This window comes from Rutilus rutilus (genome assembly GCF_951802725.1).
Source record: "Rutilus rutilus genome assembly, chromosome: 24".
Taxonomy (NCBI): domain Eukaryota; kingdom Metazoa; phylum Chordata; class Actinopteri; order Cypriniformes; family Leuciscidae; genus Rutilus; species Rutilus rutilus.
Genome location: NC_140228.1, coordinates 21,143,480 through 21,159,824, shown reverse-complemented (window position 1 = coordinate 21,159,824; position 16,345 = coordinate 21,143,480). Strand labels below are relative to the sequence as shown.

The following is a 16,345-nucleotide window of genomic DNA, read 5'->3' as shown; positions in this document are numbered from 1 at the left end:
GTACAATTTGTTGTTAATGCAAATCTGATCAAATCTATTGTACACAAACTCAAAGAATAACAAAAAATGTCATACCAAGAGTAAATATAAACAGTAAATAATGTCAAACCGCAGCGAGTGTCAATATGAAATATACAGGAGCAATTTATGTAGATGTGTAAAGGGTGTGTGTTTGTGTGTGTGTGCATCTGCCCTCATCCTCCTGGTCTGTCACTTCTGCTGTTGCTGTAAAAAAAAAGAGCACATATGTTAAACATGTTAAACTCTATAGTTTCTGTCCATGTTTCTCACACTGACAACATTACAGTAAAAGCTTATGATAATGGTGATGGAAGCTCTTCCTCCTTCAGACTAACAACTAACGTTACCTGGCCCACATAACGATAGCAGCTAGCTCTGCGATAGACCCCTTAGTGGAGTTCATAGCTCTAAACCTACAGTAACATTCAGTGGACAAAGGCATAAACCACTAATGGCCATGTTTTTAACACATTTACTCATAATGGGCTTATTGTTCATAAAAATGTAGGTTAGACTGCCCACAGACAACACGAACATTTTTGTAGCAGGCCGGTGGAGCTCGTAAAAATGTAAACAATCGGCGGTAGTTAACTAGGTTAACGTTAGCTGTGAAGTGGTGCTATCGCTAACCAGCTACACAATTCAACATTAAAAGTGGCTTACCTGTCGCTTCGACACGAACAATTGCACGTCTCTTCTTCATCACTGGTCTGTCATATCCATTCCCGGTTGTGGTGGTCATCCGTGGGGCGTTTGTCAACAAAATGGTGCGAACAGACATACACCTTTTTCGGTGGATGCTTCAGTTTTAACGCAGCTAACAGTTAACCACTCTAAACGTTTACTCTCTGGCATTGAATGTATCTGATACGGAACCGGACATGGGCATTCTCTCCTTCTGATCTTATGCTCGAAGCACTTCTTTGAATTGTTAAAACAACCAACAACAGCACACGTGGAGCCTGAACTCTCGCTGCTAGTACAGGTCGAGCGCTACGAACCGGAAGTCATGGCAGCGCGCATTGTTTAGAGCAGAATAAGGTGAATAAAACCTAAAGGAAAACTCAGAACTTCACAAAAATTGATGAGCATATGTGTCATAACATGGTGAAGAAGCATGCAGAGTTTCATGCAGATCAGACCATAGGTGGCACTATAACTGGCAAAAAGCTTTCATTCTTATTAGAAATATTGTAATTGTCCTGGTTTTTATTAGGGGTTCAAGCACGAAGTGCTGAACACCTATTGTAATTGTTAGGATTTGTATTATTATTAGGGGTTCAAGCACGAAGTGCTGAACACCTGTTGTAATTGTTAGGATTTTTAGGGGTTCAAGCACGAAGTGCTGAACACCTATTGTTATTGTTAGCAGGCATGTGATTGGCTAAGGACAAAAAATCAGGAAAATATACTGAGACCCCCCCCCCCCCCCCCCCCCCAAACTGGTGGCGGATCTATATGGATAGTAAAGCAGGACCCATAACAACTTATTTGAACAAAAAAATACATTTTAATTTATTTTACAGCTAGATGTGCAACATGCAACTTTTTTTGTACAGTATGACAAATGACAACTTATTTGGTGGATGTGTCGCAGTGGAAATCAAAGCCAAGTGTCTAATCCACTGCGCCATCAACACCATTCTATAATAATAGTAGTAATAATAATTATAACAACAATGACAATAACTTATTTAAAAAAAAAAAAAAAAAAAATCTTTTTACCAAACCTATACTGCTAAATGTGCAACATCCAACTTTTTATGACACGACAACTTATTTGAATTTAAAAAATAAAATATATCTTTTTACATTGTTTTTAAACCAAACTTAAACTGCTTAATATGCAACATCCAACTTATGTCATGAGTATGACACATAACAACTTATTTGGTGGATGTGTAACAGTGGGAATCAAAAGCAAGTGTCTTGTCCACTGCTCCATCACCACCTCTCTCTTTATATAGCCTACACCAGGGGTTCCCAAACTTTTTCATTCTAGGACCCACCTAGACAAGTATAATCAATCTCAAGACCCACTTGCACTGGTGCTACCAACTTTCTCAGTTGGTCGCATCAGAATGATTTGGTCGCACCTTTTTTTTTTTTTTTTGCTACATGCCATGGGATTGATCAATGCATGCTGATGAGTTTGCATGCTAGTTTTGCACTGATGTAAAAAGACTGACAGTGACAAGACCTCATGTTAGCAAAATATTTTAAACTTTTAACTCTTAAAAAAAAACTTTAAAAAAACATGTTCTTTAATGTTTGATTACAATTTTACAGATGGGAAATTAAAATATTTTATCAATAATAATAATGCCACTGACGATTCTGATTATCGATGCGATTCTTTAACGATTCTCTTATCGATTCTTGATAGCACTGTGTGGAAAAATGTAGTCATATGCTTTTCAAAAAAACAAAAAAAAACAAGGGGTTTAATTTATTTTAAAGCTTAAGCTTGAGTAAGCAAACTGTACTTTTTATGTAATTTATGTAATAAATAGAACCTTATTGTAAAGTGTTACTGATTACACCGATTCAGACGTCTTCTGAGTTCACTGTTGGAAAGATCAGTTGTTTTAACCATTCATTCAAATTAATTTCAAAGGAGTCGATTAGTTCGCGAATTGGACGTGTCGTGCGCGTTGTGTGATTATCCCAGCAGTTAGGACACGGACATCCAAGATTTGTGTCAACACAGAAAACCTTTCATCACTGGATAGTTTTTTTGTTTAATTAAAGTGTTGTTTTATGTCAGCTGAATGTCTGGGACGCTTTTCAGAGAAGATCAAAGGCAACAACTTATTTAGCAGAATTCACACCCAGCAGTAATTAAGGGGAAAAAAATCTCCGAATGCTCCACATGAAACTTTGGTCTTCCGACCTTTTACCACCGTGTCGATTTATTTTGATTAATATGTGCGAGGGAGAGAGAGCAAGACAGCGCTTAGTTTGGAGACCGTGAAGTCTTGTTTACACTTTCGCCTGGCTCCGAAGAGAGAGAGAGAGAGCGCGCGCGCGACCGAGTCTCTCTCTCTGCTCGTACTCTGTCACAAGCGCAGCCGTTCATCTACATTACTCACCGATCAAATAAGACTTTGGCGGGACAAAAATTCACTTTGGCGGGCGCTAAAACTCACTTAAGAGTCGTTTGTTCATTAATCGGACTGGTTTTGTTTCACTCATCGTAATGTAAATTTAGCTGCAGCTAAGTGCCTTTGTGCGACCCACCTTTTCTCACTGTGTGACCCACAAGTGGGTCGCGACCCACAGTTTGAAAACCACTGGCCTACACTACACAGAAATAACATACAATTAAATTATGCTTATTTTAAATGTATTGTGCAGGCTAGGTATACAAAAATATAGGCTTTTAATAATCTTTCAGTGCGCAAAACCATGAAATTATGAAACGCTTCAAAACAGAGCGCACAAAGCGCGTATGCGCATCGCGGGTGCAGAATGATGTGCTCAAAGCAACATGGAGTCACAGTGTGCTGCGCTGCACAAGTGCGCATTTAAAAGTTCACGGCACAAAGCTAAGAAATGTCGAGCGCACAAATCCTAGTGTATATCTGTCCAACAGTTTATTGATCATTTGTTTCTTCACAGTTTTAAATTCCAGTTATTGTGCGTTTGATGCCGATTCGTAGTCCTTGTGATGTGTGATCTAACAGGCACACGGTAGCGAGTCGTTTAAAAACAGCAACAAACTCCAACAAAATAAAGTCATTTTATGCAAATCCACAGCCTTTTCTCTATAGATCAAGCATTATAACGTGAATATCATATGGAGAGTTTTACCGTGCATGTGTGCTGCTGTAACCAGAAGAGGCGCACGCGCTGTTTGAATACTGAATGGAGAATGATTGACAGCTGCAGAGGAGGGAAAACGAGTTTTCGTAAACTTTAATGATGTAAATAGACTTCTGTCCCTCACATTAAGCTATGAAATAGGCTTCAGATGAATTTGTCACCCAAAGTGACGTGAAAAAAACGCCCGGTGTGGCCCTGTTGCGCGGGTACGGCGATTGTGGTTCCGTCCCGGGTTACCATGGTGACGGCTGAGATTTTTTTTTTTTACAGATCTGCATGATTCACGTAGGTCACATTTTCAGGTCGGAAAATACGGAATTCCGGATTAATCCGGAAAAATCACATCCCTGTGTTAGGATTTTTAGGGGTTCAAGCACGAAGTGCTGAAACGCTATTGTAATTAGGGGTTCAAGCACGAAGTGCGGAAACCCTATTGTAATTGTACTAATTTTTATTAGGGGTTCAAGCACGAAGTGCTGAAACCCTATTGTAATTGTAAGGATTTTTAGGGGTTCAAGCACGAAGTGCTGAAACCCTATTGTAATTGCCCTGATTTTTATTATTTTTCTTCCGCCGTAAAACGCATCGTGCAGCCCAAACCGTAAGTGCTGGAGACTTGAAACTTGGCCAGATGGTAGTACAAAAATCGAGGAGAGGTTCAGAGATTATGACCCCGATTGGCCCATAGGTGGCGCTATAGCGACCAAAAGCACTAAACTGCTCATAACTCCTAGACTGTATGTCGTAGACTCAAGTGTCTTATATCATTGGAAAGCTGGACTCATGACGAACAAAACGTATATCTCCGATTTAATTTCGGGTATGCACATTTTTCCGCCATTTTGAATTTCATCAAAAAAGTACTTTTGCATACTAGTCTAAGGTTTTTCGCCCGATCGGAACCAAACTAGTACAGAAATGTTCTCTGGAGTCTGAATATCAATAATTATCGAAAAAAAAGTTTAAATTTCGATTCATGGTCGCTAGGGGGCACAAAATGAATGTTGTGGGAGGAGCCTGTTTTACTAAAATGGCTATAACTTGAGAAGTAAATGAGGTATCTTCACCAAACTTGGAACACATATTTATGAGTTCAATTTGGGGTCACCATAAGCAAATCGCGACGATTGAACACTACATGGCGCTATAACATGATAAAAACATGAAAAGGGCTATGAGCACCTGACCGTTAGTCCGAATGACTTGAAAATTGGTATGCAGTGTCTTGGTCCAAGGTGCCATGTATATGTATGAGGACATTGGCGTATCTCGAAAAACATGGCCGCCATCGGCCAATGAATTTGAGCACCTATTAGACAAGGTTAACGGAGGTCGATCAGAACGAAACTCGATGGGCATGTTCAACTCATGGCCCTAGAGGTCTGTAAGAATTTTGAAAGAAATCGGCCACTAGTTGGCGCTAACGAGTTTTATGGCTCTGTAATCATGTGGTGTTACACTCATCCACACAATATGCATGTCATTTGATAGATCTTCTCATGTTGAACAACTTTGCCTCAAGAACCATTGCTGTCAATCAAACCGTTCATTAAATATTCGCGAACATGTTAAAAACCTACTTTCGCGAACTAGTCCTAGGTTTTTCGCCCGATCGGAACCAGACCAGTCTAGGACAATTCTCTGGACTCTCTAGATCAATAATTATAATAAAAAAGTTGAACTTTTGCATTTGGATGGCTGTAATAGGGTCATTTATAAAATGGGCGTGGCAAAATACACTAAAAAGCCTATAAATCCTAAATGAAAACTCAGAACTTCACAAAAATTGGTGAGCATATGTGACACAACATCATTAACAAGCATGCATACTTTTATGGAGATCGGATCATAGGTGGCGCTATAACTGCTAAAAAGCTTTAAAACCATATATTTCCTATGGTACATTGCCTGTATTGGCTGTAAATGGTCTTTTCCATCTATTATATCAGTGGTTACATGCTTGCTAAAAAAAACGTAATAACTTTTGATGCTTTTGTGCTTAAAGGCCTAAACTACTTGGACCCCGATAAATGCTGCTTGCAGCTTTAATTATTATTATTCTTCCGCCGTAAGACGCATCGTGCAGCCCAAACCGTAAGTGCTGGAGACTTGAAACTTTGCCAGATGGTAGTACAAAAACCGAGGAGAGGTTCAGAGAGTATGGCCCCGATTGGCCCATAGGTGGCACTATAGCGACCAAAAGCGCGAAACTGCTCATAACTCCTAGACCGTATGTCATAGACTCAAGTGTCTTATATCATTGGAAAGCTGGACTCCTGAAGAACAAAACGTATATATCTGTATAGCCCTAGGTTTTTCGTCCAATCGGAACCAAACCAGTGCAGAAATGTTCTCTGGAGTCTGAATATCAATAATTATCGAAAAAAAGTTTAAATTTCGATTCATGGTCGCTAGGGGGCGCAAAATTAACGAAAAAAAACAAAAAAAACGCATCGACTGAAGACTAGGTGGCGCTATAACATGAAAAAAACATGAAAAGGGCTATAACCACCTGACCGTTAGTCCGATTGACTTGAAAATTGGTATGCAGTGTCTTGGTCCAAGGTGCCATGTATATCTATGAGGACATTGGTGTATCTCGAAAAACATGGCCGCCATCGGCCAATGAATTTGAGCACCTATTAGACAAAGTTAACGGAGGCCGATCGGAACGAAACTTGATGGGCATGTTCGACTCATGGCCCTAGAGGTCTGTAAGAATTTTGAAAGAAATCGGCCACTAGTTGGCGCTAACGAGTTTTATGGCTCTGTAATCACGTGGTGTTACACTCATCGTAGACTCAAGAGCTTCCCCAATCAAAATCATACAGATCATGTAAAAAGCCCTGCACTGAGAACTGCTTCATTGCCCTCTTAAAGATTATGCGTGGCCTTGTTTTAGGAATTTTTGTGTTCCTTACAGATGCTATAAGACAATGATCGCTTATATCATTTGCAAAAACAGAGGCACAGGAGTATTTGTGAGGGGCATTTGTAAGAATAAGATAACAATTAATGATGATTTTTCTGGATGTTTTAGGTTTGGTCTGGTGGGGCTATTCACAATCTGAAAGAGATTATAAGAATCACTAAAACGATTTAAAATGATCAGACATTGGCAAAAGCCAGTTCCAATTAACCCTCTGAGGTCGGCAAACGCGCCCCCACGTTTTGCTGGATTTTATTCACATAGTAGCACAATAAACTTAAATTACTCCGTCATTTATGGTCATACAGAAAAAAGAAATATGAAAAAAGAATCTGTGATATTTCTACTTTTGTATGTGTCCACTTACAATCAAATCAAAACATTGTGCTTTTGTAAAATAACGAAAATAAACAGGGTGTGCTTTCTGCCTCTCCGTCGCGGTGAACTTTTTTTTCTTGAGCACGTCTATAAACTGAAACAAAACTCAGCGAATACTTGTCACACATTTAAGAGCCATATACCTTTATAAACATTTAAGTGTGTACTTTTAAATGATCGGATTCAAACTGAAAACAAATATTCTCTGTTTAAGTAATATGTATAAAACCAACAAGATGTCCAGTTTCTCAAACCCTTGCTCATTATTTTTAATTCGACCATGCCCACGCGCGCAAAAGAGATTAACATGCAAATCGTTCAAATGGAACGTGAACGCGCTTCGTTACCTCAAAAACAAAGCACCAAAAAACTTCACAAGTCTCTGCTTTTCGTCGAGTTTGGAAGACACACCATGAGCTTACATTGGATTTACCTCAGAAGAAGAACGCGATTTGAAGACAAGAAAGATGTAAGGTAAGAAATTCTTAATTATTAGTTTAAGTTATTGTTGCATAAACTTCACATTGCAGTTGAACTGTTGCTAGATATAAGGTGAATATTATAATATTTAGACCCGTGTTTACTAGACTGTGTTTGTGGATATCTGCTCAAACGTAGATATGTATAATATGGTAACCATAATGTTTCATATTTTGGAGCGCGCCGTGCGTTTCATGTATCATATTTTGGAGCGCGCTCTGCGTTGAATGTTTCATATTTTGGAGCGCGCTGTGGGTTTGAAAAGCAAAACGCACCAAACAAAGGCTTCATGGTTTTACTCTAATCTCATTTCATATCATCATAACGACTGGAAACATTTGAAATAACATAATTATTATAATCAATATATTTTTCTCTAACGTAGTTGTTACTGAAATCTTTTGGAAGATTTATAGGCTGCTATAGGCTATTGTTATTATTTTATGCAGCATCATTATACATTGTTGGAAACATTTGTGTGTGTATTCTGTGAATTTTAAAAAGCAATTTTAACCAGAAAAATCTAAAATCTATTCCCAAAATCGTGCAGTCCTATAGTTTCTCTTGATATCAGTATGGTCACAGGTTTTTATTTATTTTTACAGGGACCAGATGCCCCACGGATGAGTCCTGCTGACTTCAACATTCACATGAGTCTCTGTACATGAACATGGTAAAGTGAAAATCAAACACCTTGGAAATGAAAGGTATGTACAATGTTTTTAGGAATGGCACAAAGGTCTCTGTCTTTGGATCATTGTTTTCAATAATGTGCTTTTTTGTCATTTGTTGTGTATCTTTGGATTATGTTGTGTTGTAAATAAATCCAAACAATCTAAAAGCCATTCTTTTTTAAATCTCAATTTGTGCAAGGTTGCTCAGAATGATAGGGCCTGATAGCTCCTAATAGGGCATTAGGGGTGGGTCTTTGTCTTTCTCAGGTGTAAAAAGCCACACATATTAATGATGTGATCACGCCTCTTCGCATAAAGCTTTCTTACACAAAACACGTCTTACTAATTTTAAATCAATATATTGTCTTATCTGAATGAGCAGTCAGGATGATTTTCACATAGTTTTGGAGCAAATATTCTAGGCTACGTGATACAATTTTCAAAAGTCTTGTGAATAAATAATCAGTATGGGTTTCATGGCCTTATTTCAGTGACAATTATTATTATTATTATTATTTCACAAACCACGCATAAATGTCATTATCTCAAAACTACAAACTTTTACATACATGCTGCTGATATATTATTGTAGCAGAGTTTGTGCTAAATACAGTGTAATCAGACTTTAGCCATGAAAATGTCACAAGTAACAGAAATAAGCACAAATGTCAGAGCATGTCAGAACACCTCCAGGGCCAGAAAACAGCTCAGACCCCAGAGGGTTAAGATCTCTTAAAAAGACTTGTTAAAAACTCCCTCAGAGAAGAAAGAGTGCTACTGTCAGCTGAGGGGGGTCTATAACAACCAACAACTGTGATGTGAAGACTCTTAGAAACTTCTAAGTCAAGGGCCAACAATTCAAATTGTGCTTATTGACTTTGAGACAATTACATTCACAAGAAATGACTTTCACATATATTGCAACACCTCCACCCTTTTTAGGTCGGTCTGTTCTGAATAAGTTGTACCCACCTACAGTCACATCCTTAATAGAAATAGATTTGTTGAGCCAAGTTTCACTTAAAACAAAAACATCGGCATTGGTCGAAAGTGCCCAGATACGAACCATATCTATTTTGCCAACCAGACTACGAATATTCAAATGACAAAATCCCAGGCCTTTTCTGCATTTAAAGCTTTCAGGGGTGTCATATGACATATTTTGCTCTGGGCCTGGATTTGGGTGGACATTCCCAGAAATTAATAGCAGCAATATAAGCAAAAGTCTCTGTTTAGGCAGTTTACAATGATGGTGGTTGTGGATGACTGCCAAGTTTAAAAGGGCTGCTCCTTGAGACCCCAGATGGCTTTGCAGAGCCATAAGACAGCTTAAACGTTGCACTTCTGATGTGCCAGAGGTGAAGAGCAAAGGCTGGGGTTGAATGACCGCAGCCAGCTGATGGCTTGTTTCGCTCCTCCCCCGGAGTAAACAATCCAGAAATGAGAGCAACGCGTTTCCATGGCAACGAGGGGAGATTCCAATAGAGGCACACAGCGCTATCAAATACAGCACAGCAAGAAACATCCGCGGCTTTAAATCCATTTTAATTCAAGGATTTTAATCAATATCCATTAAAAACTCAAGATCCTCTTTTTCGAGTAGAGTGACTCCACCACCAGCTCCGCCCCCTCCGCAGCGTCCTCCCGTGACGCAGGAAGTGAAGCTGAATGATAATAATTTCCACGGATAAACAATGCGTTCCAAAGTTGCATCCAACCCAGAGAAGGTGAAACAACAATGCTTATTCCCAGATGATACTATTCCTGGACCCACCAAGACCACGACTGGAGTCAGATTTCCATTCCTCCACCGCAAGGCCACCCGTCTTCACAGCAGCACAAAGACAGATGGAAGTTTATAACGAAGTTGTTTTGCTCTGCGCCAATCCAGGAAAGGGATCACACAATGCAGATAAAGTGAGTAGAAAAGTAAATCCCGGTATGCACACAGCTACAATTGCATACAGAGAGGCCTTAAAAGCTGCTAGATCTGCTTATTTTTCAACCCTATTAGAAGAAAATGAACAAAACCCTAGGTATTTATTTGAAACAGTAGCTAAACTAACAAAAAAATAAAGCTTCAAGCCCAGAAGTTTCCAAGCAGCACAGCAGTAATGACTTTATGAACTTCTTCACTTAAAACAGGGTTTCTCAAACTTGGTCCTGGAGGGCCACGGTCCTGGAGGGCCACTGTCCTGCACAGTTTAGCTCCAACCCTGATCAAACAGGGAAACTCACAGCTAGGTGTGTTTGATCAGGGTTGGAGCTAAACTGTGCAGGACAGTGGCCTTCCAGGACCAGGTTTGAGAAACCCTGACTTATAAGATTGATAATATCAGGGGAAAAATTATAACTATGCAACCGTCTACTACAGTATCGCATCAGGCAGTGCACTGTAGTGTCCCTAAGGAAAAATTTGATTCATTCATTGCTATAGAAGAGGAAGAATTCGTTAAACTTGTTAAATCATCTAAATCGACAACATGTATGTTAGACCCTATACCGACTAAGCTACTGAAAGAGATGCTTCCAGTGGTCATAGATCCTCTTCTTAATATCATTAATTCATCTTTGTCATTAGGATACGTACCAAAAACCTTTAAGCTGGCTATGATTAAACCGCTTGTTAAAAAGACGCAACTTGATCGTACAGAATTAGTCAATTACAGGCCGATCTTGAATCTACCTTTTCCGTCAAAGATACTAGAAAAGGCAGTATCCTCACAGCTATGTTCCTTTTTAGAAAGAAATGATATCTGCGAGGATTTTCAGTCAGGATTTAGACCGTACCATAGTACTGAGACTGCTCTCATTAGAGTCACAAATGATTTGCTCTTATCATCCGATCGTGGTTGTATCTCGCTATTGGTGTTACTGGATCTTAGTGCTGCATTTGATACTATCGACCACAACATTCTTTTAAATAGACTCGAAAATTATGTTGGCATTAGTGGAATTGCATTAACATTTAAATCATACTTATCTGACCGTTATCAGTTTGTAGCAGTAAATGAAGAGATCTCTCATCGATCACAAGTTCAGTATGGCGTACCACAAGGCTCAGTACTAGGACCGTTGCTTTTCACTCTGTACATGCTACCCTTGGGAAATATCATTTGTAAGCATGGAATTAGTTTTCACTGTTATGCCGATGATACTCAGCTCTATATTTCTTCACGCCCTGATGAAACTTACCAATTCACAAAATTAACGGAATGTATAGGTGATATAAAACATTGGATGACTAGTAATTTCCTACTACTTAATTCTGAAAAAAAAAGAGATTCTAATTATTGGACAAAAAACTTCCTCACGTAATAATCTAGAATACTGTCTAACACTTGATGGCTGCTCTGTCAAGTCTTCGTCGTTGGTTAGGAACCTGGGTGTGCTCTTTGATACCAATCTTTCATTTGAAGGTCACGTGTCTAGTATCTCTAAAACCGCATTTGTCAATCTTAAAAATATATCTAAATGACGTCATATGCTCTCATTGACAAATGCGGAACAATTAGTCCATGCGTTCATGACATCAAGGCTAGATTATTGTAATGCTATTATGGGTGGTTGCCCTGCACGCTTAATAAACAAATTACAACTGGTCCAAAACGCAGCAGCTCGAGTTCTTACCAGAACCAGGAAGTATGACCATATTAGCCCAGTTCTGTAAACACTGCACTGGCTCCCTATTAAACATCGTATAAATTTTAAAATATTGCTGATTACTTCCAAAGCACTAAATGGTTTAGCGCCGCAGCACTTGAGCGAGCTCTTAACGCATTATAGTCCTTCACATCTATTGCAATCTCAAAATTCCAGCCAGTTGATAATACCTAGAATGTCCTAAGTAGATACTTTTCCTATTTAGCACCTAAACTTTGGAACAGTCTTCCTAACATTGTCCGGGAAGCAGACACACTCTGTCAGTTCAAAGCTAGACTAAAAACACATCTCTTTGACCTAGCACACACATAACACATTATAGACTTTTATAATTCAATGTTAGGCTGCATAGATTAGGTCAGCCGGAACCGGGAACACTTCCCATAAATCCTGATGTACTCGTTACACCATAAGAAGAATGGCGTCTACGCTAATATTAGTCTCTCTGTTTATCCCGAGGTTTACCGCAGTCCGCCGGACCCAGGCTGTATCCAGATCCGATGAAGGACCTGCGCCTGGACGCAACGACAGCGCAGTCCTGAAATGTCAACTAGGCTCTTCCCTGTGAAGGCCTCCCTCCAGATAAACCTCCCTTCTTTACCTCTCTACAGATAAAGCATTGTTGGGATAATTCCGGTTTGCGTGGCTTCGTGGAAGCGATAAAAATTCTGTATTCTTGTATTCTGTATTAATTTTAAGGCCAGACAAGTAGTATGTTGAGGGTTGATTTGTAGGGAAGAACTACACGCCTGCGCACATATATTCAAACGCACATACATATAGACTGAACTCGTAATACGCATGTGCACGCCATCGGCATTCTCACTGGTTCGCGTTTTTGAAGTTTGCGCAGAAGGAACTTAAGAGTTTTCTGTTAAAACGGTGTCATGTTAGCGGCCCCGAAGTTAATAACTATCATTGCGACGGAAGTGAATCAATCAAACTAACTTTAGCTGGAAAATAACTTTATTCTAGAGTTGCTATAAAGCCCAAACACTTTACTGTAGTTTCCTATTATCATTGTAAAGCTGCTTTGGAACAATCTACATTGTTAAAAGCGCTATATAAATGAAGATGACTTGACTTGAGCTTTTGAGAGGTTGGGCTAGTATCTGTATTAGTAAGTTGCATGTTGTTTTTATGTGTTGTTTGTTTTTATGCTGCTGATTGTACAGCACTTTGGTCTGCAGGTGCAGTTGTAAAGTGCTTTATAAATAAAATAAGTAAGAAAGTAAGTGTTTGATAACTTTATTACATTTCTGTATCCTAACTGTTAGACCTACCTGAAAATCTTAAAGCACTGTTTACAAGGCTACATGGGTCAAAAACAATGAAAACAATAACTTTTTGTGCATTTTAATAGCGCAAGTAAAAATCTGAACCGGTCTGACTGGGCCACTAAAACAAATTGAGCCCTGATTTATTGAAGGGCACAGGTAAATGTGACATTTATTTTTTGTTATATATTTGTTATTTTTTTAAAGTCATATATAAATGTAAATTATTTGTTCAATTATGCTGTAATGCTGAATGCCTATAATTAATGGCAAAAATTGAGAAGAAAATCTATTTCACAGAGACATCAGTAGCAGTATTGGTATATATTTTAAATATAGGCTACTGTCTGTTTCTACATTCTACAATTTGGAGATTAAATGCTAAATTATTACAATATACAAATATTATTTTTTAAACTTTAATGTTAGGTGAGAATAATTGTGATTAATTGTAGAAAAAAAAAGTGGGATTAGTCAGAACAAACATTGAACAGCTCTATTTTTCTTAAAGCTGCAGTCCGTAACTTTTTTGGGTTAAAAATGATCCAAAATAAAAACTTTAGCAAGTACATAACCAGCCAGTGTTCAAAACTATCTGCTTGCCTTAGCTCGATTTAAAACGGTAAGCTTGTAATAATGGTTTTAATTCCAGTGGTACTGGTGGATTTCCGCAGGAAATTCGAGCATGTCTTTGCGTCATTACGTCACATCTGTCCACATTAAGGTGTCTCGGCTAGTAGGCTATATTGCGTGTGAGGATGTTGGAGGTGGAGATTTATAGCCTTTTCTCACAGCACTTGATATAATTAAACTTTTCAATTTGATGGCGGATCTAGAAAGGTTCAAACGACAATCACCAGTGACAACTGGAGATTCACCCATTGTAAAATGCAAAAGACTTCGGACTTCGGAGTGGCTACATAAAAAAAGAGACTGCAACCGGGCCCATGCGAAAACAAGGATAAATATCGGAAGGGCATTAAATGTAGTCACGCAATGCTGATGTTGTTAACATTAACAATTTGAGAACAAAGTATGATTTGCACGGTTTGACATGATATGATAATTGATCGTTAGATTTAATCAGCACATTTTACTGCAGGTCAGAACAAAAGTGGATGTTACTTACTTGTTCAGATGGCATTTTTCAGTGAAAATTCTTACGTTGGTCATACTTCCAAAAAGTAGAATCTGTGATTCCGAATGACAGTATCTACACCTGCGCGGTGACTGACAACCACTCATTCTCCTCAAAACATTGGATTCATTCGGGCTGTACCGTGCCGAGGCACAACCTACGTAAAGTTGATAATTCCGCGAATAACTGCAATTGCATATTTTGAACAGAGATGGCGACAAAGAGGAAAAACTACAGACTGCAGCTTTAAATAACATTAACTAATATTAATAAATACTGTAACAAATGTATTGCTCATTGTTAGTAAATGTATTAATTAATGTTAATAAATTAGACTTTATTGCAAAGTGTTAGCCAAATTTCATTAAAAATGAGAGACATCAAACAAACAAACACTAAAGCAGAGGCCTAATGCCGTATGCATGCAATTATTTTAGACTCAGCCACAGCTAATTGTCATATTTTGCAACCAGTAAAGACAAACAGTTTCCTGCTTTGTGTTTGTATGTTGTACCATCAACTGTACCTGACTGGAGCTCCACTTGCCCTCATCAAATACGTCTCCTAAAATGAAGACAACTTCTGGATTTAGAAGCCACAGAGATGTCTGGAACGCTCTTTCCATCTGCCATTCTCTGTGAAAATATCATAATACTCAAAATAAAAATGTGCAGAGCTTCCTTCAATAAAAAAAATATATATATATATTTTAAAATGACTTTGCCCAATGTAAAATTATATATATTCTGTTGTATTGTTAACAGACTATTTTATTTTTTATTTTTCTTCATAAATCAAAACTTTCAGATGGATTTTGAACCCGTCTATTTGATCCGTTTATCATTAGTTGAAGTGTACTGCTAAATGTTCAGGTGATTACAGGTCTGCTCTAAACATGTCCTACAGCAGAACCATGGTACAATGATGATATGTGATGGAATCATATTCATGTACTATGGCATTTGCACAGTAGCCAACTCCAATGTACTGTAACAAAATGCCTCAAACCCATATTAAAATAAAACTTTATTTCTAGCGTTTAGATAAGCAGATCGTACGATTCTGACACCAGATAAATACCTTCTGAGTTTGTCGAGCCAGTGTCCTCTGATGGCCCCTAATAAGTGAGTATCAGAGAGAAATAACGCCCGCAAAGGTGAATGTGAATCTTCAGCTTCAACATGCGGCCATGAGCAACGCAGAATAACAGGATAGTAGATCACATATTCACACAATACAAACACGCTGACAAAAGCAAAAATCAGAGACACGGCTAATCTACCACTCGATCCAAACATCGCGATCATTATACGAACCCGTTTTATTACTGCAATAGCACGCGATACACGAGGTAAATCTGTTGGAAAGAAAAATCGCCTCTAGCGTGCTCGAAGCAATATGCTCCTCTTCCGCTTCATTCTCAATAACATGTCATTTTTACATGAAAAAACAACAACATCGAAACGGAAGAAAGATTAGCCTACAACATTTTTTCTCATAAGGTTGCAGTATATCTTGATGAAAAATGCATCAGTATATCGCAGATCACGATGTTTTTAAAACCTCTCAGGGTAACCAGCAATGTTACAAGAGCAGTCTTGCTAAACAGACAAACGTCACAGCTGTGCGCGTGTGATGAACATCTGAGCAGACATTCAATTCATCAGATTCTGTGCGCGCTTGAAGAGTGCCATCCAGTGGTCAGTCATAATATTACGACGTTCCATTAAAAAGATTACGTTTTAACCTTTAAACCTTTAACCTTCAAGTTTTAGATCAGTAAGATTTTTTAAATGTGTTTAAAGGAAGACTCTCATTTATTTGATCCAAAAATACAGCAACAACAGTAATATTGTGACATATTTTTTTACATTTAAAATAACTTATCTATTTGAACATATGCCTAAAATATGTCTTCCTGTGTTAGCAAAGCTGAATTTTCAGCATCATTCTTACTCCA

The 16,345-nt window shown here is 38.4% G+C and overlaps 1 protein-coding gene across 4 annotated transcripts in view; it reads right to left on the bottom strand.

Annotated features, from left to right (window-relative positions):
• The window catches only part of mppe1 (metallophosphoesterase 1), an 88,991-nt gene extending 72,917 nt beyond the window's left edge, over positions 1-16,074 (bottom strand). For 2 of the 4 annotated variants that reach the window (XR_014626175.1, XM_084399208.1), the window contains exons 1-2: positions 15,466-16,074; positions 14,912-15,020 (exon numbers count right to left, since the gene is read on the bottom strand). Coding sequence is in view for 3 of the 4 variants with exons in the window: in XM_084399208.1 (XP_084255334.1) it covers positions 14,912-15,020; positions 15,466-15,692 (336 nt within the window). In the remaining variant the exon portion in view is untranslated. The remainder of the gene's footprint in view (positions 1-14,911; positions 15,021-15,465) is intronic. The other 2 variants (XM_084399206.1, XM_084399207.1) reach the window with 1 other exon arrangement.
• Between the last annotated feature and the right edge of the window lie 271 nt (positions 16,075-16,345).